General features: G+C 54.3%; 11 protein-coding genes across 11 annotated transcripts; 2 read left to right on the forward strand and 9 right to left on the reverse strand.

Annotated features, from left to right (window-relative positions):
- Positions 1 to 2,459: 2,459 nt before the first annotated feature.
- CC84DRAFT_1230203 (uncharacterized protein) lies at positions 2,460 to 3,001 on the reverse strand (the record flags this gene model as incomplete). The annotated part of the gene is made up of 3 exons (XM_018183690.1): positions 2,745 to 3,001; positions 2,646 to 2,677; positions 2,460 to 2,586 (listed from the first exon to the last, which is right to left on the reverse strand). The coding sequence occupies exons 1-3, from the start codon at positions 2,823 to 2,825 to the stop codon at positions 2,460 to 2,462; spliced, it is 240 nt and encodes a 79-aa protein (XP_018030672.1). The 5' UTR covers positions 2,826 to 3,001.
- On the reverse strand, positions 2,858 to 4,735 carry CC84DRAFT_1180344 (uncharacterized protein; the record flags this gene model as incomplete). Its single annotated transcript, XM_018180469.1, has 4 exons — positions 2,858 to 3,082; positions 3,169 to 3,354; positions 3,677 to 4,023; positions 4,324 to 4,735. 4 exons carry the CDS (start codon positions 4,733 to 4,735, stop codon positions 2,858 to 2,860), a joined length of 1,170 nt encoding a protein of 389 aa, XP_018030673.1.
- A 1,624-nt stretch (positions 4,736 to 6,359) lies between these two features.
- CC84DRAFT_1168424 (uncharacterized protein) lies at positions 6,360 to 6,667 on the reverse strand. Its single transcript, XM_018179392.1, has one exon. It carries the CDS (start codon positions 6,656 to 6,658, stop codon positions 6,452 to 6,454), a length of 207 nt encoding a protein of 68 aa, XP_018030674.1. The 5' UTR covers positions 6,659 to 6,667; the 3' UTR covers positions 6,360 to 6,451.
- Positions 6,668 to 7,307: 640 nt separating this feature from the next.
- On the reverse strand, positions 7,308 to 9,045 carry CC84DRAFT_1168427 (phospho-2-dehydro-3-deoxyheptonate aldolase). Its single transcript, XM_018179393.1, has 3 exons — positions 8,732 to 9,045; positions 7,709 to 8,666; positions 7,308 to 7,656 (listed from the first exon to the last, which is right to left on the reverse strand). The coding sequence occupies exons 1-3, from the start codon at positions 8,738 to 8,740 to the stop codon at positions 7,496 to 7,498; spliced, it is 1,128 nt and encodes a 375-aa protein (XP_018030675.1). The 5' UTR covers positions 8,741 to 9,045; the 3' UTR covers positions 7,308 to 7,495.
- A 467-nt stretch (positions 9,046 to 9,512) lies between these two features.
- On the forward strand, positions 9,513 to 10,953 carry CC84DRAFT_294610 (xylose isomerase-like protein). Its single transcript, XM_018185773.1, has one exon. The coding sequence runs from the start codon at positions 9,717 to 9,719 to the stop codon at positions 10,782 to 10,784; it is 1,068 nt and encodes a 355-aa protein (XP_018030676.1). The 5' UTR covers positions 9,513 to 9,716; the 3' UTR covers positions 10,785 to 10,953.
- Positions 10,954 to 10,976: 23 nt separating this feature from the next.
- On the reverse strand, positions 10,977 to 11,791 carry CC84DRAFT_294451 (uncharacterized protein). The gene has a single exon (XM_018185772.1). The coding sequence runs from the start codon at positions 11,662 to 11,664 to the stop codon at positions 11,170 to 11,172; it is 495 nt and encodes a 164-aa protein (XP_018030677.1). The 5' UTR covers positions 11,665 to 11,791; the 3' UTR covers positions 10,977 to 11,169.
- On the reverse strand, positions 11,792 to 12,364 carry CC84DRAFT_294450 (uncharacterized protein). The gene has a single exon (XM_018185771.1). It carries the CDS (start codon positions 12,219 to 12,221, stop codon positions 11,919 to 11,921), a length of 303 nt encoding a protein of 100 aa, XP_018030678.1. The 5' UTR covers positions 12,222 to 12,364; the 3' UTR covers positions 11,792 to 11,918.
- A 498-nt stretch (positions 12,365 to 12,862) lies between these two features.
- CC84DRAFT_294636 (uncharacterized protein) lies at positions 12,863 to 15,001 on the reverse strand. The gene is made up of 2 exons (XM_018185775.1): positions 13,294 to 15,001; positions 12,863 to 13,203 (listed from the first exon to the last, which is right to left on the reverse strand). The coding sequence occupies exons 1-2, from the start codon at positions 14,713 to 14,715 to the stop codon at positions 12,973 to 12,975; spliced, it is 1,653 nt and encodes a 550-aa protein (XP_018030679.1). The 5' UTR covers positions 14,716 to 15,001; the 3' UTR covers positions 12,863 to 12,972.
- A 438-nt stretch (positions 15,002 to 15,439) lies between these two features.
- CC84DRAFT_1128902 (DNA polymerase-like protein subunit delta-2) lies at positions 15,440 to 17,607 on the forward strand. Its single transcript, XM_018175813.1, has 4 exons — positions 15,440 to 15,683; positions 15,733 to 15,916; positions 16,002 to 16,133; positions 16,188 to 17,607. Exons 1-4 carry the CDS (start codon positions 15,643 to 15,645, stop codon positions 17,319 to 17,321), a joined length of 1,491 nt encoding a protein of 496 aa, XP_018030680.1. The 5' UTR covers positions 15,440 to 15,642; the 3' UTR covers positions 17,322 to 17,607.
- Positions 17,423 to 18,881, reverse strand: CC84DRAFT_294631 (NAD(P)-binding protein). The gene is made up of 2 exons (XM_018185774.1): positions 17,900 to 18,881; positions 17,423 to 17,787 (listed from the first exon to the last, which is right to left on the reverse strand). Exons 1-2 carry the CDS (start codon positions 18,575 to 18,577, stop codon positions 17,524 to 17,526), a joined length of 942 nt encoding a protein of 313 aa, XP_018030681.1. The 5' UTR covers positions 18,578 to 18,881; the 3' UTR covers positions 17,423 to 17,523.
- CC84DRAFT_1128904 (uncharacterized protein) lies at positions 18,662 to 21,177 on the reverse strand. Its single transcript, XM_018175814.1, has 4 exons — positions 20,983 to 21,177; positions 20,081 to 20,933; positions 19,191 to 19,968; positions 18,662 to 19,136 (listed from the first exon to the last, which is right to left on the reverse strand). Exons 1-4 carry the CDS (start codon positions 21,040 to 21,042, stop codon positions 19,118 to 19,120), a joined length of 1,710 nt encoding a protein of 569 aa, XP_018030682.1. The 5' UTR covers positions 21,043 to 21,177; the 3' UTR covers positions 18,662 to 19,117.
- Positions 21,178 to 21,198: the final 21 nt, after the last annotated feature.

The following is a 21,198-nucleotide window of genomic DNA, read 5'->3' on the forward strand; positions in this document are numbered from 1 at the left end:
GATGGGTGAGCACTGCGAGTCACACTGGGATAGCTAAGAGGCCGCCATGCCCGAAGACGGCTAGCCGGGGCACCCGATAATGATAAGGACTGATCTTCGAGTGCGCGCGAAGCTTGCGGTGCAGCGCAGACCACGCCGCCAGCCCAGCCCAGCCCCGCTTGCAGCGTCCACTGCCCGTATCCACGAGGCAGCGACGCGCCCGCTGCCGCCATCATGCTGGGCCGGCCGTCGCGGGCGCTGCGGTGCACCTCGTCACGGCGCGTGGCGGGGGCTCCTCGTGCGGCCTTCCCCCTCCGTCGCGGGCGGTCATATGACTTCCCATGACGAAGGGCCAGCGTGCGCACGCCATCCTGTGCCTTCGCGCCTGTGCCACCATGCCCGCCTGGCCTGTCGCAAACACGCATGCATCAAGCGACCCAGCCAGCCGCTGCCCGTCGATGCGCCCTAGCCGACCGCGCCGAATCCGTCCACGGCCGTGGGGAAGCGCTGCTGTCTCCAGACGGCCGCCGACGTAGCCTGCAGGCCAATCGCGCCAGAGCCCGTCCAGGGCAGACGCGGACGCGACGCATCCCTCGTCCTGCAGCTGCAGACGGCTGTCGGTGGCCGTTGCCCTGCATGCGACTCGATAACGACGTCGTGGAGCACCATCTGCTGCTCCCTGTCATGCCCTGTCAAGAGGTCCAGCCAACCGGCCATGTCACTCCACGCCCACATGTGTAATTGTGTAGTCGACCAGAGCGCACATGATCGCCACAGCCCCTCACCAACTCCGGACGCAGGCAATCCATCTCACATCTTCGTTGCTCGGCGTCTCTGGCCGCCTACATCGTCGGCTCACCTGCTTGCTAATGCCCGCCTTCGCAATTGCGTCATATGTCGCGTCTATGCTCGTCATGCTTCGAAAATGGCGCCCTTTGAAACGTTTCTGTGGCGATTCTGCGTTGAGGCTCAAGTGCACCAGTCACGTCTCGCTGCGCCTCGCGCGTGACCTGGTACTGTTCGCACGCGTGCACGAGGCAGTTCTTTGGTAGAGCGCCTGCCTTGTCCACCGTGCCGCCCAAATCATACCTGAGTACGCCCTCTTTGTCACGCCGGACGACAGTTGACATGTACACATGTACGCGGCAAAAGTGGGCAACTTATCCTCTTCCAGCGCCAAAGCTTCCCCAGTTGTCACTGTTTCATCTTGATCTCTAACAGTTCGATCGTCCTACGCTAGTGCTGCCGCCATCTTAGGTCGCCATTACACCTTCCGCAATCGGATCCGCCGCACCTTTGCACCGCCAAGACGCTCCTCCAAGCAGCAAGTGTATAGATAGCCGCGGTCCGCATCTGACGGCATTGACTCTCGTATGTAGAGAGTGTTTGGACTGTCACTTACGTTCTCATTGTCGGAAACTCCAACTGCTTATTGCAGCTAGAAGCAGCATCATACGAAACAAAGCCGCCCAGGTCATGAGATAGGTACATGGATGTATGATGTAATCTAACTCCGCTGTCTTCCCGCGGCAACATGTTGACCGTAGGCCATTACATCAAGGCGGCGCCGTAGTGCCGTCTTTCCTACCGTTCTCGTTGCGCCCACATTGTGTCTAATGCGAGTCTCCGGGTCATTCCGACACTTTACTACTCACCAGTGGTTGGTCAGAGTGCGAGTCCTTCAAGGAAGAAGCCTCAAGCGGTGTCAGAAGTCTCCATGACCGTTTGGTGATAGGAACACCCACGGACTATCAAGAACGCCGCTCAGACCAGTACGTCCCGCGCCGGTGAGCTTCGCAAACTTGAGACTCGATCCCAAAAACCCCTTATGCATCTCGCGAATCACGCGCTCCTTCGTGCCTCGCAGCGACCTCCAGTAGTCCAGCGTATCTTTATCGTGAGTGCGTTTCTGAACGGTCTAATTCCAGGATTCGGGCCACTTCACGATCGATCCAGCCATGGCGCTCCACCCATCCTATGAAGCCAAGCGCCGTGTCTTCTCGTTGCGTCTTCGATTCCGCGACAGCATCGTTCAGCTCCAAGATGGCCTTATTCAGCCGCATTTCGCGAAAGTGTTGCAGGGCCGGCTCGAAGAAGATGGTTGGGTTCATCTCCTGGTGTAAAGACTGCTGCTGCAATGGTGCGCAACGGGCTAGGCATCACGGAGAAGTCCATGCTTCAGACGTTGATTAGACTTGCTAGCAGGGTCCAGTTCACGTTCTTGTTCGCTGTGAGCACCTCGGGCGTGGACGCGGATATGCTAGATTACAGTATCGTACATCGAGTACACTCTTGTATTGTGTTCACTTTGAGCACACAGGTTCCCTCGAGCTGTTCAGCCATTGGCCTGCGCAGACCATCAGCAAGCTACAGTGACTACTACGATAGAGCTTACCGTACTACTTGCCTGCTTATCCCAATCTGCCAGCCTCGGACTCAAGTTCTGACTGCACCCAGACTTCCATGGTTGCCACCCATCTCTAAACCTTCACATCACGCACACCCGCCTCTTCATACATCTCCAACTGCCGCCTCCCCCTCCGCAGCAAGTACTCTATGGCACTGAAATCTTTCTTATCCACTGCGCGATGCTTGTGGAACTCGTTCCTACCCACAGTCAGCACCACCGTCCTCGTGCCCACGCCACAGGGACAAGCACCACATACCTAGCCAGAGCCTGGAAATGTCCCCGGTTCGTCTGCAAAATGAGTGAGTACACATGCATCTCCTGATGTGTCTACAAAAGTAGCTGCGGAAGCACTTACAGCGGGTTTCGCCCGCGCAGCCCGCAAGCATTGCCGATACAGGCTCAACACATCCCTCTGCAGCCCAGATAGCCTCGCCATGATGTCCTGCGTGCAGTCTCTCGCAGAAGTGTTCACGCGCGTGATGACATGGATGGAGCGGACGTGCGGATCGATGACAGAGCGATGGCATGTGCGGTGGCAGCGGCGAAACACTCAGACCAGCACGCACGCAGCCCTACCCGCGAGCAGGGACCGTGCTTGCGGAAAGCCGTTGTGCCGAGTAAAGCTAGTGGCGGGCCACGGCGAGTTAATCGCAACGTCGGACGTGAGACTGAAAAGTACATCTGCGTGATGTGCTGCTCTACTCATCAATGGGCATGCAAGTCGCTAGAGCTAGGCTGGGGCCAGCGGCATGGTGTATCTGCACACCCCGCCAACGTACATATTGCCAGCGCATCGCGCTTCGAGGGCCTTGCGGGGCGCCAACGTATTTGTACAGTTGACGCTGCTCGTGCTCGGGGTGCCGTAGGACGTTGTGCTTTCGACGCCCTTGTGCGAAGACTGAAAGAATACCTGGTAGCGGAATGGAACAGGCGGGACGGAATTCGCATGGTATCCTGCATAGCGACTGGTGAAGTATGCATCCGGTCAACGAAATCGCCAGGTAACACAGGGACATAAGGGGTTGAAGTAATATTAAGAGATATGAGCAAGGTACACTACGATACGGAGAAAGGACTGGACAGGAGTGGGCAGCTTGCACGTAGGAAACGACGCAGCGAGCGTCACCCGTGCAGCACGGCGGTCGGATGCATTTCCGGGTCGAGGACAGAAATCGTAAGATATGAGCGAACGAATTGAGTTGAGATAGAGGAAAACTTGACTGTCTGGTCTGGGAGGCCTCCTTCGTGCTTCGATCACGAACCAGGACCCTTCCCCGCAGAACGTACGTCCTCGCGGTACGCTTGTTCTGCCCGCGGCTGCTGGTCAGCCGGGAAGTGGACATCGACGTCTTCGATCGCTTCAGTCCTTTCGCGTTGTTGCGCATTGTAAAGGAAGTTGGATGACCAAGGGTTCGGTGACAGAGGGCCTCGACCTTCCCCATGCTCCTCTTCAGTCTGCTGAGAATGGTGTGATGGTGTGTAACTCTGCGGAAAGTACGGTGTGGGTGTCGCGCTGCGACCTCGTTGATCGGCATCATCGGCCACGTCCTGGCCGCCATCGTCGTTCGAAGTGTCGGATGTGCGACGATCCCGCTCTACTGTGCCAGCGGAGCTGCGGGATCCTGGGTCTGATGCTGTTAGCGACAATGTCATAAGAAGGGATCGGATTGAGTAAGGGCGAGAAGTCGGCAGCAGTGTTGCTGGGTAGATTTGGAGCGCCATGTTTACTGTTCATGCGGTTGTTGCTCACGGCAAAGGATCATAGAAGCCACCTCTAGGACCGGAGTCAAGGTAGCAGGCTTCTAAGAACCATCGCCACGGGGGGAGCAAACGTAGACGACCGCAGCTTGTCAGAGTGTACGACGAAGCAACAGCCGGATCGGAGGAGCAGTGCGCTTCGCGTCAATATTCATCGTGACGAACAGAGGACTTACCTCGGCGAGATTTGCGTGCTCTTCGAGCCCTTCGACCTCTTATTTCACGAACTTGGATCATGTCGGAAGGCTGGATGTATGCTCCGTGCTTGGTTTGTGTCGGAGTTGGCGTTGCAGGCGATCGGCGAAGCACCGCATCCCCAGCCACCACGGCGTCTGCATCGGAGAGCAATTCGGCTCGTTCCGTCATCCGAACACCATCCCGAGCGATCTCTTCTCCCTCGCTGAGATCAAGAGAGTCAGGGCGGGAGTCGGATTCTCTTCGACCCCAGAATGCCGCACCCAAAGCTGCCAAGTCAGTCTCAGCATGCTCGTTTGCCGACCCATCGGGCGATGGGTCCCGAACGGTATGTTGTGTGCGCGCCTGGAACCTCTCCAGGTCGAACTCGGAGTCCTGTGATTTTGGCGACATGATCCTGGTCGTTGTGGGACGGGAGGCTGTGCTGGAGCATGTGAGTCAGGAGACGGAACGTGGGGAGGAAAAAGCTGTGGCTGCAAACGATGATAAATGTGCGACTCGTCACGCGAACGTCAAAAACATTGGGCTGATGTGCGCAAATCCCTGAGTCAAATTTGGCGGCAACGAAGTGAGTGGGAGAGATGTCGGTTGCGACCAGTCGCAATGATATACGAGCAAGAAGCGATGTATCTGAACAAGGAGCTCGAGCTCATACCTTGGAGATAGGAGAGGTCAAGAGAGGAAGGCCTGTGCTTGAATGACCAGGCAGGGTTGATTCCCACGCCAATGTGTGCACCCGTTGACTGGGACCCGCATCAGCGCCACAATGCGGGATGGAAGGCAACACCACGAGGCCGACTGACTTGAGCCGCGGTAGAAGACCACGGTGGACGTTTATAGACATGGGTACAACGCGACCACACATGGGCCGCGAACTCAGACTCGCAAAGCGAATGGAGCTGCAGCCTACCACGACTGATTAGCGCAAGCCGAGGCGATGACACTGGAGCAGCAACAGCAGAATTCACGATGTCCCATCACACTCACCTGGATTAGGCAAATGACTCGTCTGCTGAGACGTCAAGGCACGAATCAAGACGCGGAATAGCTTCCACTCAACTACAGAAGATGCGGGAAGCGAGAAACAAGGGCCTCGATAAGTCCCGAAATAAAGCAGCCGGAGCTGTAGCCCAGGGCCACTGCCTGCCAATCATCATGGTGCATCAGGCAGGGCAATTTGCTGGCTACGCCTCTCAGCCCAAGACCATGGGCTTCGATTCGTGCCAGGAAGCAAGTTCCCGGCAGGGTGGTGCCCTTTGGACATTCCATGTGATATCGAAGTGTGGCATCGAGGTGCTAGCGACTCCACCACGGCGCAATGCAGGGCACACTGAGGCCTCCCGCTCTCTCGTTGCCCCGATGATCCACCTGTGGCGTAGGCGGACAGAGAGTCATGACTGCTCAAGATCATCTGCACATCCTAGAGGCAACGGCGATTTGAATGTGGCCGGGATTCCAGGAGCCTGTGTTATGGGTCGATACGGCCGTTAAGATGCATAGGATGCTAGCCTGTAATCGCGAAGCGGAACTCTGACACCATCGTTAGCGAGCAATGGCATATGCTTAGCTTCATTTACGGGGGAGAGCGAAGTAACCACTGGTCATGATCGAGTGACGGCCCGTAGCACCGGGCTGCCGGCAGGAGTTGCATCAACACCAGGCTAGAGATGTACCGCTGGGATGTTGCGAGGATAAGGCGAGACCGACGGAAAGGCCGTGTGCGTGCAGCGCCAATGGTCGCAGGGCTAGGGCGTTTGCCTTGTGGACCGCATCCAGCGCTGACCCCGTTGTGTACGGATGCCCGAGCACGTGCCAGCACCTGTATTTTGTTCGTTGAAAATTCTAGAAGGAAATCGCTCAGTGACCAACATTACATCATACTTGTGGCTTGAACAGCATTGAATACTGGAGTGAAGCGCAGTCGTTCATTGTAGATACATGATCATTACGCCCCCTCTTTGTTCACCGGAATTCTCCAAGTCTCTAGACACAAGACCATCAAATTTTTGGCTAGTACAACAACCTTAACTGACGTCCAAGTATGCTGAGCGACAAAGGCAGGCATTCTATGAGGTGGATCGTTCAGCTCCGAGGCAGTGAGCCATTTAATCATGGTGTGTTTAGTCTAAAGTTACCAGGGGGTAGATTTGATGTCTGGACGGTACTTGTCAGAGTAAGCTGATTGGGTCCGCTGCTAGGCTGCCATGGCCAACATGCAGTAGTCAAGATGGGCGTGGACGAGCTTGGTGAACGACCCCGTAGTCGTGGCGCACCACTTGACTGTGCCACACTTGCTCTGCCCACATTCGGATGCATTCGTTGATCTCGTGCGCTCGTTCTTGAACTACTGCAAAGCAGACGAAGGGTAGTTCCTAGGGTATGTTGGGCTTGGCATATCGAGGGAAGATAGACCCAAGCCTGAAAGGCTACTCTTCGCGGACGCCGAAAGCATACGAAATACTCTAGTGTAGACCCTGCAGCATGACGCGGGGTTTGACACTTCGGTGAGGTCGACTCAAGACCGATCACGCACCCTCAATGCGGTAACTATCGACGGTGTTTGAAGATGCACTCGCGTATGGCCCCTGCTTCGGGGCATCGGTGGCGAACTGACCTCGGATCGTCTCAGCCTTGTGTGCTTCAGATCGAAACACAGCGACTTCGCAGTTCCCCACCAAGCGTGCGTTGCGTGGCGATTGACTGTGCCACATCTATTCTAACCAATCGCCAAGGTGTGGGAAGCAATGGGGAAAAAACTCATGTAGATGAGTGCAGCGAAAGCAGTGACTCGCACGTTGTGTGAGAAGTTCGGGGATGTGGACAGATTCCGGTGAGACTATGCAGTTGGCGCCAGCAAGTCACAATTCGTCGGTGTTTCCTGTTGGCTGCATGCACCTGCAATATAGACGCGTGGAAGCCACGCCCAGCGCTGCAATATTCGCACAACAGCCGACAGTGTGAAACCTCCGATGTGCCGCATTTGGCACCATTTGTGCGAGTGCCGAGGGTCAGCGTACGGTTACAATGAGACAACGGAAGGACTGAGGACCATGCTTGGTATTTTGTGCGAAAGGCTCAACGTAACTTTTCTCCTGCCCGGACACGCCGAAGCGGCCCGCTCAGTTGCTGCTGACCCACCTCGAAACATATGCATCAATGAGCACCGTTCACACCGAGTTGGGCTCTCCTCTTCGCGACCGCCGTTGCGAGCTCCTCCAAAACGCGTTCCGTGTCCTCCCAACTTATGCAAGCATCCGTGATGCTCACACCGTACTTCAGACCTTCCCTGCCCTCCTTGGGCACGCTCTGGTTGCCTAGAGTGAACGTCAGTGAGCGACCGAGGTATTTTGGAAAGACGCTTTTTACCCTCGTTGATATTGCTCTCGATCATCACACTTGAGATAGCGGTCTCTCCGGCTGCGATTTGCTCAGCGATGTTATGCGCGACCTTGATCTGGTTCATGTGCTTCTTCTCCGAGTTTCCGTGGCTGCAGTCGATCATCAACCGCGGGTTGAGGTTCTTGGACTCTAGCTTCTCGCGCGCCTCTTTGATGCTTGCGGAGTCGTAGTTGGTGCCCTTCTTTCCGCCACGCATGATGACGAAGGCATCCTCGTTACCGGTGGTACCAACGATGGCGACAACACCGGGTTTGGTGACGGAGAGGAAGTGGTGTGGGTGCTTGACGGAGCCTAGCGCGTCGACCGCAACGTCCAAGGTGCCGTCGGTGCCGTTCTTGAAGCCTACGGGGAAAGACAGACCGGAGGCAAGCTCACGGTGGAGTTGCGACTCGGTCGTCCTGGCGCCAATGGCTCCTACGCTGAGCATGTCTGCCAAGAATTGAGGCGAGATGGTATCGAGCATTTCGCTGGCAATGGGCATGCCCTTGTCGGTGAGATCGACGAACAATTGCCGGGACACGCGCAAGCCCTTGTTGATCTTGAACGAGTTGTCGATGTCCGGGTCGTTGATCAAACCCTTCCAGCCCACCGTGGTTCGGGGCTTTTCCAAGTATGCGCGCATGACGATGAGCAAGTCGTCCTTGTACTTGTCCTTGAGCTTCAGCAGGCGATCGCAGTATTCCAGGGCAGCTTTGGGGTCGTGGATGGAGCAAGGGCCGACGACGACCATCAATCGCCGCTGCGCGTCGCGGCCGTGTACGATGTCTGCGGCTTCATTGCGCGCCTGCACGGTGGTCTCCTTGGACTTGGGCGTCTGCGCAATCTCGTGCTGGAGCAGGTCGGGAGGTGTGAGGGGATTGTAGCCGCGAATGCGCCAGTCCTCGGAATTCTTGGAGTCGCCGACCGACTTGTTCTCAATGTAGAACTGGAGGTGGTCAGACGCGCGCTGAGTGGGGATGACGTGGTGGGGCAGATTGCAATTGCACTTACAGTCGACATGGCTGTGGTCGGGTGCAGGCTCAAAGCTCAGGACGGCAAAGGACCAAGAACGCAAGCAGAGCCTGGGGGTCTCTGGGGGATCGCAAAGGCGCAGAGGCGAGTGGTGTGGAACTGGGCCAGCTTCTTTGTGAGTCGACTATACAAAAAGCCAGCCACGCTATCGATAAAGTCCGAAGACGGAGTAAGCTTCGATGCTGATTGGCTGCGGCGACAGCGGTGTGGGATCTGGGCCTCCGCATGGTCGACGCGCTCGTTCACGTTGGACTGGGTAGCCATTCTCTGTCCTACCACACCCGACGCACGAGAGGTGAGAGGTGAAGCGAGATGCTGCGGCCTAGCACCAGTACACAAGCGCAGTCAGCAGTTCACGCTGCTGTGGGTACATGTCCATGGCCGCTCTCGTCTGGAGTATCCTTTATCCAAGGAGCCAATCGCAGCGACGCCGCAGGGCGCTTCTCAGTCACTGCGCTTTTCCGCAACCAAAGTTAGCGCAGATTCCCTTACTCGTGTTGCGAACCATGGCCAGAGGAACGGAAAGGTGGAAGCTTTCCGTCGTGGAGTTCAGTGATGTGTCTGCAGACCCTTTTCATGGCTGTCCCTTTTGTATGTGCACTAGGAAAGAGGCCAAAAGCTGGAGACATCTTGTTGATCCTGGTGGTCGATCCTCATGCAACGTCTGAGTATATGCATCTCTTGTCAGCCAGTTGATGTCTGCAGAGTTGCGACTACATCGTTCAAAGATATGATTCGTTGCGCACTTTGCAGATTCTCTTGTCGTGCAGTCATGAGTTACTACACCAGAACATACGTCACCGCCGTGCATTCCGACGAAACCGATGCGCTTCCGAACCCCACCAACGCGCCCATCCGAGACTGATCTTCCTCAGTGCCAGCTCTGATCATCTCCTAGCTCGGGGCACGATTGAGACACAGGTGAACAGAGCGGCTCGAGCCTTGCACTACGCCCATCCTCACAATGGCGCTCAACTACGCATCTCTCACCACAATCCCCATCAGCTACGCATCCTGTTCCCTAGGGCCCCCATCCTCACCACCACCACCACCCCTCCTCGATCGCCTCGACGCCATCTCTGCCGCCAACTTCACCGCCATCGAACTCTCCTTCCCCGACATTCTTTCCTACGGCGAGACGGTCCTCGGACACTCGCCCGAGCCAAAGGACTACGATGAGCTCGTCAAGGTCGCCGAGGCCATCAAGAAGGAGTGCGACAAGCGCAAGCTCGGCGTCATGATGCTGCAGCCCTTTGCCAACTTCGAGGGCTGGAAAGAAGGCAGCGACGGCCGGAAGGATGCGTGGGAGCGGGCGCGTGGCTGGGTGCGCATAATGCAAGCGGCGGGTACGGACATGCTACAAGTCGGCAGCACGGATACACCGCTCGAGAATCTCGACTTGGATAAGGTGGTACCGGATCTGCAGGGCCTGTGCGACATGCTCAAGCCACACGGTTTCAAGGTCGCATACGAGAACTGGTGCTGGAGCTCGCATGCGCCAGACTGGAAAGACGTGTGGCGGATCGTCGACGAGGTAGGCCGCGACAACATCGGCCTCTGCCTCGATACGTTCCAGACTGCGGGCGGAGAGTGGGCCGATCCCACCACCGAATCAGGCCTTCTCGACGACGTTTCGAAGATTGAGCTCATACACAGGTTTTCAGCCAGCCTGGAAGACCTGTCGAAAACGATACCCAAAGACAAGATCTATCTCCTTCAAATCAGCGACGCGTACGAAGTGCCTGAGCCACTAAGTAAGGAAGCAGACGAGTCGGGCTTGCGCCCGAGGGGGCGATGGAGTCATGATTTCAGGCCGCTGCCTTACAGTGGAGGGTACCTGCCCGTCGTTGATGTTGCTACCGCGGTGTTACGGACAGGATTCCGAGGATGGTTCAGTTACGAGGTCTTCGATGGTGGCCCAGATGGAAAAGGCAAGAAGCAGGATCTCGCATCTTATGCGCAGACTGCTTTCAATGTTCAGCAACGACTGGTTGCCGAATGCGCAGGCAAGAAGTTTCCGCAAAAGCAGTAAAGGCGCGATGCATCTAAGCATGGATTCTACTTCTCTGCATATATTCGATAATTGGCTCTCGACACTTGCTGCAAACGCTCCAATATGTGCAAATTAGAGAAAAAAGAGTAATTGCGAACGTTTGAAAGATCGCGAGAAATGGCTCGTGAGTTGCAAAAGACACCCGGGTCTTGGGACTTCAAAGTACTGTATATTTCGTGGAACGGCGAGTACGTATGCTCCCGAATCGACGTATCGTATGTAACTGTTATACCAGCTCTCTGGTCATCTCCTGCCGAGTTATGGTCTAGCATGCATCCGCAACCATGATGAACTACTCACGGCAAGCCTCCGCCAACCCTAACCATCCAAGCTCTTCAGGTTCGTCGACACACGTGCGATCTGCTTATCTTATACCCAGTGTCCGCCGGGCACCACGAAATATCAACATCCGGTAGCAACCTGGATTTACGACTTTCGTCAGCCGTCGTCTGAGCGAGCTCCCCCGGCTAACAGCGTCATCCGCACCAAAGATGAAGATAAAATGCTCGTCGATGGCTTGACGGTCAGGATCAAGCGCGGGAGATCTTTCAGCCCAACCATGGCAGCTTTGCACCTGTGACTGTATATTAGCGAAAGTTGACTCAGTCATGGTTGCGAAACGCCAATTGAGTGGGCCAGTATAATCCCCGCCCAGCACAATCTCATCGTGACTCCGGTGCTCTTCGTCTGTAACGTAGCCAAATTTCTTGTCGGTTTCGAGCCATTTCCGCAGGGAGCCGATCGAGCAGACATCTGTCTTCCAGATTGCAGGGCTTCCCAGATAGAGAGAGGCGAACGTCTCATGATGCAATGCGTCAGGAACAGCTATGCTTGTGCGCTCATCAAACGGAATCCACATGCTTCTCGATCACACTCGCGGCATCTGTCTCGTTCAAGAAATCCCAGCACCCGTAGCTCGAAGACCCGAAAGCCGCGTACTGATGGCGGTCAAGTCGATCGGGCTCAGTCTACGGCATCGCCAGAAAATACAGGCTCTTGGAAAGATCTGAATAGCAGTACCACACGGCGCTGAGAAGTCCCGCGCCTCTGCTCTATGTTAGATCCCCAATTGTGTACTGTTGTGGTGGAAGACATACCAATCATAGCCCACACTCACCACGCCGAAATGCCTTCGTGCTGCAGGATTTCCACAATGGGGCCGCTGGCTTCCTCCTGTGTGCACTCTTCCACTGCAGTAGGCTTGGAATTAGCCCCATAGCCCAGGAGATCCGGCGCAACAACCCCAAAGCCCTCGGCTGTGAGCTCCTTGATAGTATGACGCCAGTCGTACGAGGAGTTCGGAAACCCATTTAGAAGGAGATGTGTGCCGCGGCCATAGCTGGCGGGGGCAATGGTGTACGAGCAGGTGTGGTCACAAAAGACGGATAGAGTCTGTACGGTTGCCTCATCAACCATCACATATGATGAGGAGGCGACGGCCACGAGCACAGTCGTAAGTTATTTGAGGACTCGGATCGTGGCTGGGTGTTGAACGTCCTCGGTGTGACTCGAAGCGGTGCAGTATACGAAGTGACGGGATGTGAGATGGAATAAGATGTGATGGTTACCTATTGACCAAGAAGGCACGGGTACTTGGCTTCAGGATACTCACCACAGCATAAGGTCAAATTTTGTGTACAGTGTGTCACCCCCGGTTCAATAATTCGAAGGCAGATCGGACTCAGACCTCTGTCTTAGGAGTCTATGCGGTCGAAGTAGCAACGCCGGTGGCGACCTGTTGCCGGCCACCTAAGCCTCCCCCTTTGCACATTTCGGGAGGTGAGCGAGCATCCACATGATGAAATAAGGATAACAAGTTGAAGGTGCTCATACCTAAATTCGATCGTGATCTGACCAACGATCGATTCGTCATCTTTACAACCCTAAAGATGGGGACCAAGAAAATTACTTTCGATGCTGATACAGGAAAATAAATTAAAAGAACCATGCAACAACTTCGTCATAGAATACCGTAACAGCCCATCCAAACACCACCATCGCAAAATTCGATCGCTGTGTGTATCGCAGGCAATACAGAGCTTGTGGTTTTGGGAGCAACGGCATTTCCACTTAGGACAACGACCAGTGTCTGCGTCCAGGACAGTCCTCTTGTATATCTAGAAACACAAAAACAAATCAAGGCAGTAAAGACAGCAAAATCGGAGAATCATGGACAAGCCTCTCCCTTCCCACCAGGGTATGGGTACATGCACCAAGCGACGGACCCAGTCTTTTTCGTGCTCTGCTTCGAGGTCGGCGTAGCCTTCTTGACGGTTGTCACTGTTGTGGATGGCTCCCCGCAACGGATCGCTGGATATGGATACGGACAGCGCGGATCTTGGGGTACCACAATAGTCTTGACCTCGTTGCCCACTGTGGATTTTGATAGTGGTTTAGACTTCGGCGCGTTAGTACTCCGTTCAAGCGTGCTAGAAGTAGACCTAGAAGATGCTTTTGGTGCATTGCTAAGCTTCAGAGTGCTGCTCACCGGAGACTGCGCCGCGGAAAAAGCAAGGTTAATGGATATTATATCCCGCTTGTACTGTACGCCGTTGGTACTGGTGGGTATGACCATGATTATAGAATGACTAGTCGTAGTTGTCAACGATGGTGCTCCTGTCTGATATCCCTGTGTGGGGCTTGACAGCACACTGGGGCTAGATGCGACAGTCGATGAGGACGAAGGCGACACCGGGCTGCTACTTGTCGCCATCGAGTAATTTCCGGTGGGAATGGGTACAGAGTTAGAAGAAATGGTGTTGGTTGACACGATCCGCCCAAGACCTGTGGATATCATGGTTGTAGATGCCGAGGCCGCCGTCCCATTAGAGTAAGCGCCTGTGCTGTTGTTGATTCCGTAAGACGATGGAGGGGGACCTGTGTAAAAAGAGGCTGTCGGCTGTCCCGGCGTGGAAGCCGGGTAGCTGAACCCTGGCAGGAATGGGGAAGGCACAACTGGCAAGGAAAGAATGGCTGAGGACGAGGCCGGTGCAGAGGCCCGCGCAGAACTTGGCACGTATACCGGAGCTCCACTTGAACCAGGGACAGAGACGGAGTCGGAGGTCATGCTTGGGACTATGCTTGTTTCCGGGATCGTGGAGATGGGGCTGGGGCTGCTCAAGCTAGAGCTTTGTTCGCTTGAAGGATATCCGGAAGACTGGGGAACAGGAGTGGGAGCAAGCTCCGATAGCATTGGGACAGAAGACAAAGCAGGCAAAGTCACGGCTACCGTGCTGGTAGTGTGAATCGTCGTCAGCATTTCCATGATCGTTGTAGGCACCGATGCCGTGGCATAGATGGTTTCAGTGAAGGCGGCAACACAACCAGAACTGCCACCGACGATCGGCAGTGCGGTCAGGGAAGTGTCGCTCGAAACAGTAGCAGTGCTTGACTGTCTAACGAAATATCCACTGGATTGAGGGGTGGGCGTTAAGCTAGACGAGACGAAAGCTAGGCTAGAAGGCATGACGCTCGAAGAATGATTTGGGGAACGCGTGCGAAGACCAGAGCGAGAAGAAGTAACGGGCGAAGGGGTCAGCGTAGACGAAGCAGGTGTGGTCGAGGAGATGATGCTTGAGTTGGCGTTTGTGCTGCTAGAAGAGAGCATGCTACTCGTAGCGGAGCTAATATCGCCAGTAAAGCTCGGGAGGGGGCTACTGCTCAGGAGTCCGATGGGATAGGAAGACAAGGTAGGAGTTGAGCTAGAATTAAGAACAACGCTCGATGAGATGCTGGCACTGGAGCTTGGGACGACGTTCGAGTAAGAAGGGACTGACGCAGATGGTCGGGTGGCAAGATTAGTGCTCGATGCCTGGCCCTCGGTGCATGAAATTGTGGGCTCATCGCGCTTAATTGCGGCACCGGTGACGGTATGCGCAGCAAGGAGCGCGATAGCAATGTTGCTGATCATTGCGTGTAGGTGAATGTAGTGAGCGTACACAGTGCCAGATAGCAATATTGTGAAATACCATAGTTTAGATTGAGGAGAATAATGGTGAAGATGAGTCCATAATTAAGGTGGTTGCATCTCGCCATGTCGTCGGACAAAGAAAGCGATCAGACAAGAATAGTCTTTGTTCACGGAAGCAAGAACAAGGCATCTCACAAAGAAAATCGAGACAGTTTGTGTACAGGTCGGGTACTCAAAGAGGTGGAGGTTAGGTCGGAAGCCAGAGAAAGACAGCTGAATCGGTGGCGTTCGATCTGAGTGGGTTCAAGCTTTGTGAAGCCGTTCCTCTCTCGCAGATGCGTTTGACCTCGTTGCGCATTCTAAATCGTGTGATCTTCATCGAAGTGAATAGGTACGTCAGTAATGCTAATACCGCAGTCTTTGCAACGTGAATCATTTACCGTGGACGTTACCCTGCGCCCACAGCGAGTGTACAAAGAGCGGGCAAAAATTGTAGGCATGACTTTCGTATGCGTGCTTTTAAGATAGAACTCTGCAATCCCTCTTAAGTGTGAAGTAATAAGGCGATGGACGGACTGACAGATTTTGAACATTCACAATGGAGAGTATGATCGTTTCGAGAGGCGACCGACCAGAACGACTTTCTCTTCATACGGCTCCCGGAGATGGCGTTTCAACAAGATCTTCTTAGTAACGTTCGTCGTCAAGGTTTCCACCCAATCTTCTCCTCCTGTGGTCCTTGAAAGGCTGCGGAAGATGTAGAAGCATTGGCTGGTGACGCCTCGCAAGGGCAACGCTCTTATGGTGCCTAATCGGGTAAGCGCGTCGCGAACGCGACTTTCGCGTCCCCAGCTTTCTGGACCGCGATAGGCACGAGAGCATCACAGGTCCGCGCCAGCCCGTGACTGACATAACCGCTCTGCTACGATGGCTTCAAGCGACGGGATCCTGCTGAAAGGGGCACCTTTGTGAGTGTGGCGCAGGAGAAGCTGCGTATACATGCTAACCACTGTGCAGTGAAGACCCCGCGGCCGTGTCGTCTCGAAATGCCTCAGCGTACAGGCCGTTACATACGTTTGAACTGCCGAAAGGATCCGAGAAACACTATGCGCATCAGTTTGCCGACATGTACTTTGTGCGATTGGCACAATTGAAGGAGGCGGTCAAGCAGAAGGCACATGAGGCTTGGGATGCATTCGAGGTACGATATCGCACAACAGGAGGCTGCACAGGCACGAAGCGGCGCGGGTGGACATAATTAGGAGGGAAGCTAATTTCCTGACCAGTTGGCCGGCGATAAAGCAAAATACGTGGAGCGAGTGCTCGACGTGCGGCAGGGCGAGCTCTGCTGGGTTGTAGGGACAGTGTACATGGAGATGGCAATGAAGCCCAACGTGCTCGACGATATATCGAAAGAGGTACGTAAAACGCTACTGCGACTCTCTGCCCACGCACAGCTAACGACCACGCAGCACTGGATTGCCGCGCCCCCATCCCGCGACACGTATGTAAGCCCATCCGGCACAGACGACATGATGCTCGAAGACGAATCTGGGCGACTCCGCGTCGCCGGCAACTCGTTGAACTCACACTACGTAACGGGCTGCATCCTCGCCGCGCTGGGCACCGAGCAGGCCGACGGCTCATTTCAAGTCATTGCAACACAATACGCCGACCTCCCACGGCAACCGCAGCGCTGGGAGGCCGAGGACGCATCTCTCACAGTCGCCAAGGAGCCAACGCCGAAACGCGAAAAGGCAGGGAAACTAGCCATAGTCTCCGGCCTCGATATGACCGGCAAAGACGAGGACGATGTAACCTTGGATTTGCTGGTGGAATACCTCTCAGGAGAAGCAGGCGGACCCGACCAGGCCAGTGCGTCAAGTATCACGCGGCTTGTCATAGCTGGCAACTCGCTTTCCAACGCTTCACCAATTCTTTCAAGAGAAGAGTTCGACGTGAGAAAAGGTGCGAAGAGGAACTACGGCTACGATTCCTCCTCCTACAACGCTACACCCGCCGAGAAATTCGACGCCTTCCTAGCTGAAATCCTCCCCGCCCTGCCAGTCAGTGTCCTCCCTGGTGAACAAGACCCCGCGAACGTTGCTCTCCCCCAACAGCCCCTCCATCCGGCTCTTTTCCCTCTCAGCAGAGCCTACCAATATCCGCCCGCGCTAGCAAACGAGACGCTCGAGGGGCTCGACCTGGTGACAAATCCGTGGGAAGCTGATGTTGAGGGATGGAGAATACTGGGAACGGCTGGCCAGACACTGGACGATTTACTAAAATACGTGGATGGCGTATGGCCGCTTGATGCCATGGAGATGATGTTGAGATGGCGGTGTATAGCGCCTACAGCGCCGGATACGCTGTGGTGCTACCCATTTCAGGACGACGATCCTCTGATACTGAAAGAATGCCCTCACATCTACTTTGCGGGTAACAGAGAGAAGTTTCAGGCAAAGTTTGTCAAGGGTCCGGCGGGACAACAAGTGCTGATTGTGGGAGTACCGAAGTTCAGCAAGACCGGGCAGATTGTGCTGGTGGATATGGAAACATTGGAGGTGGAAACTGTAAAGCTAGGTTACGTAAAGCCGGGACCATAAGATATTGTAAGCAGACGGAAAGGCACAATAGCTGCAAGGTTGAGGGACGAACGAGGGAAGTTCTCGACGGAAGGATAGCGAGGCGGAATGATACCCGTATTTAGCGATGCACCTGAGCCGCAACTTCAACAAAAACCAAGATCACAGCAATGTTCTCAATCTGGTTCCATCGTCAATACGCAAACGCCTATGGGGCTCGCAGTTACATCACCCCCTTCCCCTCCGCGTCAATCTGCGACTGATCCATGATCACAATACCCTTGCCTTTCATCTTCCCGCTCTCTGCAAGCTCGATAAGCTTCTCCATATCTCCGAGTCCCTTGAAAGCATTGGCATTGACGGAGATATTGTGCTTGCTTACAAGCTGCAGCATGTCGTTGGCTTCTTGCGCCGAGCAAATGAGGGAGCCGCGAAGCCGGATGTCTCTGAAGATCAGCTCTTGGAAGGGAATGGTTACGTTGTCGGGCTATTGGAGGTTAGGTCTGAGTGCCAAATAACTGTACTGTGTTCCAGAAGTAGGACCCGGACGCCGTTCTCGTCGCAGATCTGAATGAGCTGGCGTAGGAAAGCAGACTAACCTGAGCGACCTGAACTACTGTCCCATGCATTCGCGTGATGGCACAGCTCGTAGCAGCGGCAGTTTTTGCATCGCTGACGTTCACTGTAGCAGCCACGCCCTCGCCATTCGTCACGTGCTTAACCTCTTTGACTGCTGCTTCATCGCCTTTCCGCGCATCCACAACAAGATCTGCGCCTCCTTTCCTTGTTAATTCTAAACCTTCATCGCGTGCATCGACACCCACGACCTTCAGTCCAAGCGCCTTTGCGAATTGCACGCCTAGATGACCCAACCCGCCTCCTGATCCCACAAGCGCGATCCACTCTCCTTTCTTCAGCCCCGCAAGCACAACGCCCTTGTACACCGTGCACCCTGCACAAGCGAGCGGAGCAGCTGTCTCAAATGACACCTTGTCAGGCAGCTTAGCAGCCCATCGGCTGTCGATTCGCGCATACTCCGCGAAATACCCATCCGCGCCTTTGACGCCGCAGTAAGCAGCATTGGTGCAGTATTGAGTAGACGTTTCCGGGCCGCGACAGTCGCCGCAAGTTCCACATGAGTGGTAGATGATCCCGCCCATTACGCGGTCGCCGACTTTGAAATTCTTGACTGATGAGCCGACGGCGACAACGGTGCCGGAGCCTTCGTGCGAGCCGGTGCAGGGGAGCTTGGTTCCCATGATGCCGTGCTGGACCATGAAGTCCGTGTGACAGAGAGATGCGACGGCCACGCGGATAAGGAGATCTTCTGGGGCGAGGTCGGTGGGCACCGGGACGGTGTTGATTTTATACGGTTTATCGAACTGCGGAAGTTAGAAGATGTTATCGGATGAAATTCAATGGGTGAGTATGGAGATTCTTTCATCCTTGGGCGATGCAAAACGTTTTGTAATTCGGCACATGATTGAAGATGGACTCTCAGGAGAAGGTGTACCTCTACGACTTGTGCGGCTTGCATGCTGTCTGGTATCTTTTGAGCAGCCATGTTTCCTTTGATGATAACTCTTCTAACGTTTTGGTAGACAACTTAGATTTTGTATGAAGAACTCGTCCCGAGTTTCAAAGTTTTCGTGGTGGAGAGAAATGAATACGGTGTGTTTTCTATAGCTCTATGATGTATTTGAGCTGAAGAGGGGGCGACCCGAAGCGCAGGATTGTTTCCGATTCCCCAGCTCCGCGAAGCGCTTTGGTTGGCTAGAAGCAATACACTCTCGGACGGAGTGATGACGTTACGTCTGTTATCTCCGCGGTACCGTACTAGTGCGGGGATTAGTCGATTTTCCCCAGGAGTTGGGCTCCGATACTCCTTACTTCGCTAGCGCTATAAGTTGTGCAGAAGTTGGGCAAGGATCGTTCCAAACCATAAAGTTGGATTCGTCCTTCAGCTTTTCCTCCAACTCTCCTGCTAACATTATCGCCTGCCTTGTTCCAATTGTTCGAGCGATGAAATAGAGCTGATCAGCAGCCCACCGTGTCAACCTCGGACCATAATCGCTTCGTCCGATTTCATAAAGTGGCCCGATCAAATGGTCTAGTCCAGTTGACTTGAAAGGCTCCAAAAATGTTCCTTGTGCATGTAGTTTGAACATATTGTTGCGCAAGTTCACTGCCTCTATGCCTTTGCTAAGTAAATCGAGGTCCTGCTTGACTTGATGCGGGAAGGCGATTTGGCCAGTGAGTTGAGGTGTAGATGCGCACATGTCCAGCATTTGCGAACTGATCACATCTTTGCAAGCATTGAGATGAACATGTGCCTCTTCTTCCGAAAACCGAGGAGGCGAGCATCGAAGTCCCTTGTTGACTTGCGCGCGCACGAACTTGAACAGACGTATCCGACACATTCTGAGTATGTTCCACATGTTGATGACCCAAGGGTTCGTGTAGATGTGGTAGAAGCTCCCAAAAACATGTTCCGCGGGTCTTTCCAGACGCACAACCTCGTATCTCCACAGGGTCTGCAGCATGAATTTGATGAGGTTCAGCTCACCATCGAGTTTCATTATGTCGGACACGATGGAGGCTGGATCCCCTTCTTCATCTTGCATAAGCGTGATCGCCTTCTCCAGAACTTCGACTTGATGTTCGACCCCTTTCTAGATTAGCAAGGCTCGGCACTTTGGAAATCAAATTGACCATTGGCATAAACGAATTGTTTCCATCGGACCAAGTGAAATGAAACATTGCAGAGTGTTGGTACGTACCATGCATGGTATAGTCCTTCAAGGAAGTCAGAAACCTATACAATCGAGCGATCTTCTCCGGTATAGGTGTGCCGAGCTCGACGCCCTTCGTTATAGTTGTCCTATAGAATTGTACAAAGATCTGCCTGGCAAGATCACTTTTGAACTGGTTTTCGCCGCGGAGCGCAAACAGTATCTCTGCGCCTTTGAGATGCTGCATCCATGCCCCCATCGAATGCTTTTCGAATACGAAGGTCTCATAAACCCCAAGCAGAATCACAGACACAAGCGTGCTGTCTTCGCAGACCTTTTTTGAGTCACCTAATGCTCTATTAGTCAGAGTCAATGCATTGGCATAATGCTCCTGGGCTTTCTTCATCAGAAACGGCGACTTGTTTGCCGTGGCAAGTGTTGCCAGAGATGCAGCGTGCGCACTGCTTTGCAGGGTCGCGTCGATTCCGGGCCCACTTAGCATCTGAAACAGCCATTGGTAATTGCCTCTTCCCACAACCGCTGGCTGCAGGATGTTGTTGGCGGCAAAGAATGAAAGGGCTTGGTTTTCTATCGGGGGAGCAATTGATCTCGCGACGCTTCCCGACCGCGTTGAGGTGGAAGACGTGTGCTGTGACTCCGACGATGTCGATGAAGATGAACCGTCTGGAGTCTCCTTGGATGCCAGGTGCCGCACCGGAAGTGTTCCAGAAAATGTCTCTCTCTCTTTCCTCTTTTTTGAGAGAGCGTCATATCTTTTCTGTGCCTTATTCATAACGACATGACTTTCGTTTTTGAACATCATCGAAAGTGGGTCCCGGTAGCCATGGCACTCTCTTCCCGCCCTGATACATTGCGAGCACGATGGACGTTTAAGGTCGCACTGATTGTATGGTTAATAAATCCCTCCACGTTTGGGAAGTTTTTCTCACCTTGACCTTTCTCGCTCTACAATGCGCACAGCCTTTCGAAGGCTTCCCGACATTTGGCATCGCGGATTTGGATCACTTGATCAAAAACAACACCCCAAGAACATAATGAGCCAGCTCGTGCATACCCGGCATATAGTTCTGCACGGCTTAAGGTATTCGTCCCTACTGGCGCATTGTACTAAGGAATTGACGTGGTGGCAGAATAGACGGAGCGTT

This window comes from Paraphaeosphaeria sporulosa, assembly GCF_001642045.1.
Source record: "Paraphaeosphaeria sporulosa strain AP3s5-JAC2a unplaced genomic scaffold CC84scaffold_12, whole genome shotgun sequence".
In the NCBI taxonomy this organism is placed as follows: Eukaryota; Fungi; Ascomycota; class Dothideomycetes; order Pleosporales; family Didymosphaeriaceae; genus Paraphaeosphaeria; species Paraphaeosphaeria sporulosa.

Excerpts from the sequence above, each read along its gene's own strand:
- CC84DRAFT_294450 (XM_018185771.1), bottom strand. The coding sequence starts at position 12,221 with ATGGTTGATGAGGCAACCGTACAGACTCTATCCGTCTTTTGTGACCAC.
- CC84DRAFT_294451 (XM_018185772.1), bottom strand. The coding sequence starts at position 11,664 with ATGTGGATTCCGTTTGATGAGCGCACAAGCATAGCTGTTCCTGACGCA.
- CC84DRAFT_294636 (XM_018185775.1), bottom strand. The coding sequence starts at position 14,715 with ATGATCAGCAACATTGCTATCGCGCTCCTTGCTGCGCATACCGTCACC. Across the intron at positions 13,204-13,293 it reads TTTCCGCGGCGCAGTCTCCG|TCTAAACCACTATCAAAATC; the intron begins GTGAGCAGCACT and ends AACGCGCCGAAG.
- CC84DRAFT_1128904 (XM_018175814.1), bottom strand. The coding sequence starts at position 21,042 with ATGCCAAATGTCGGGAAGCCTTCGAAAGGCTGTGCGCATTGTAGAGCG. Across the intron at positions 20,934-20,982 it reads GTAGAGCGAGAAAGGTCAAG|TGCGACCTTAAACGTCCATC; the intron begins GTGAGAAAAACT and ends CCATACAATCAG. Across the intron at positions 19,969-20,080 it reads GAAGGACTATACCATGCATG|GGGTCGAACATCAAGTCGAA; the intron begins GTACGTACCAAC and ends TAATCTAGAAAG.
- CC84DRAFT_1168424 (XM_018179392.1), bottom strand. The coding sequence starts at position 6,658 with ATGCATCCGAATGTGGGCAGAGCAAGTGTGGCACAGTCAAGTGGTGCG.
- CC84DRAFT_1168427 (XM_018179393.1), bottom strand. Across the intron at positions 7,657-7,708 it reads CGAGAGCAATATCAACGAGG|GCAACCAGAGCGTGCCCAAG; the intron begins GTAAAAAGCGTC and ends CGTTCACTCTAG.
- CC84DRAFT_294631 (XM_018185774.1), bottom strand. The coding sequence starts at position 18,577 with ATGGTCCAGCACGGCATCATGGGAACCAAGCTCCCCTGCACCGGCTCG. Across the intron at positions 17,788-17,899 it reads CAGTAGTTCAGGTCGCTCAG|CCCGACAACGTAACCATTCC; the intron begins GTTAGTCTGCTT and ends AACCTCCAATAG.
- CC84DRAFT_294610 (XM_018185773.1), top strand. The coding sequence starts at position 9,717 with ATGGCGCTCAACTACGCATCTCTCACCACAATCCCCATCAGCTACGCA.
- CC84DRAFT_1128902 (XM_018175813.1), top strand. The coding sequence starts at position 15,643 with ATGGCTTCAAGCGACGGGATCCTGCTGAAAGGGGCACCTTT. Across the intron at positions 15,684-15,732 it reads CTGCTGAAAGGGGCACCTTT|TGAAGACCCCGCGGCCGTGT; the intron begins GTGAGTGTGGCG and ends ACCACTGTGCAG. Across the intron at positions 15,917-16,001 it reads AGGCTTGGGATGCATTCGAG|TTGGCCGGCGATAAAGCAAA; the intron begins GTACGATATCGC and ends TTTCCTGACCAG.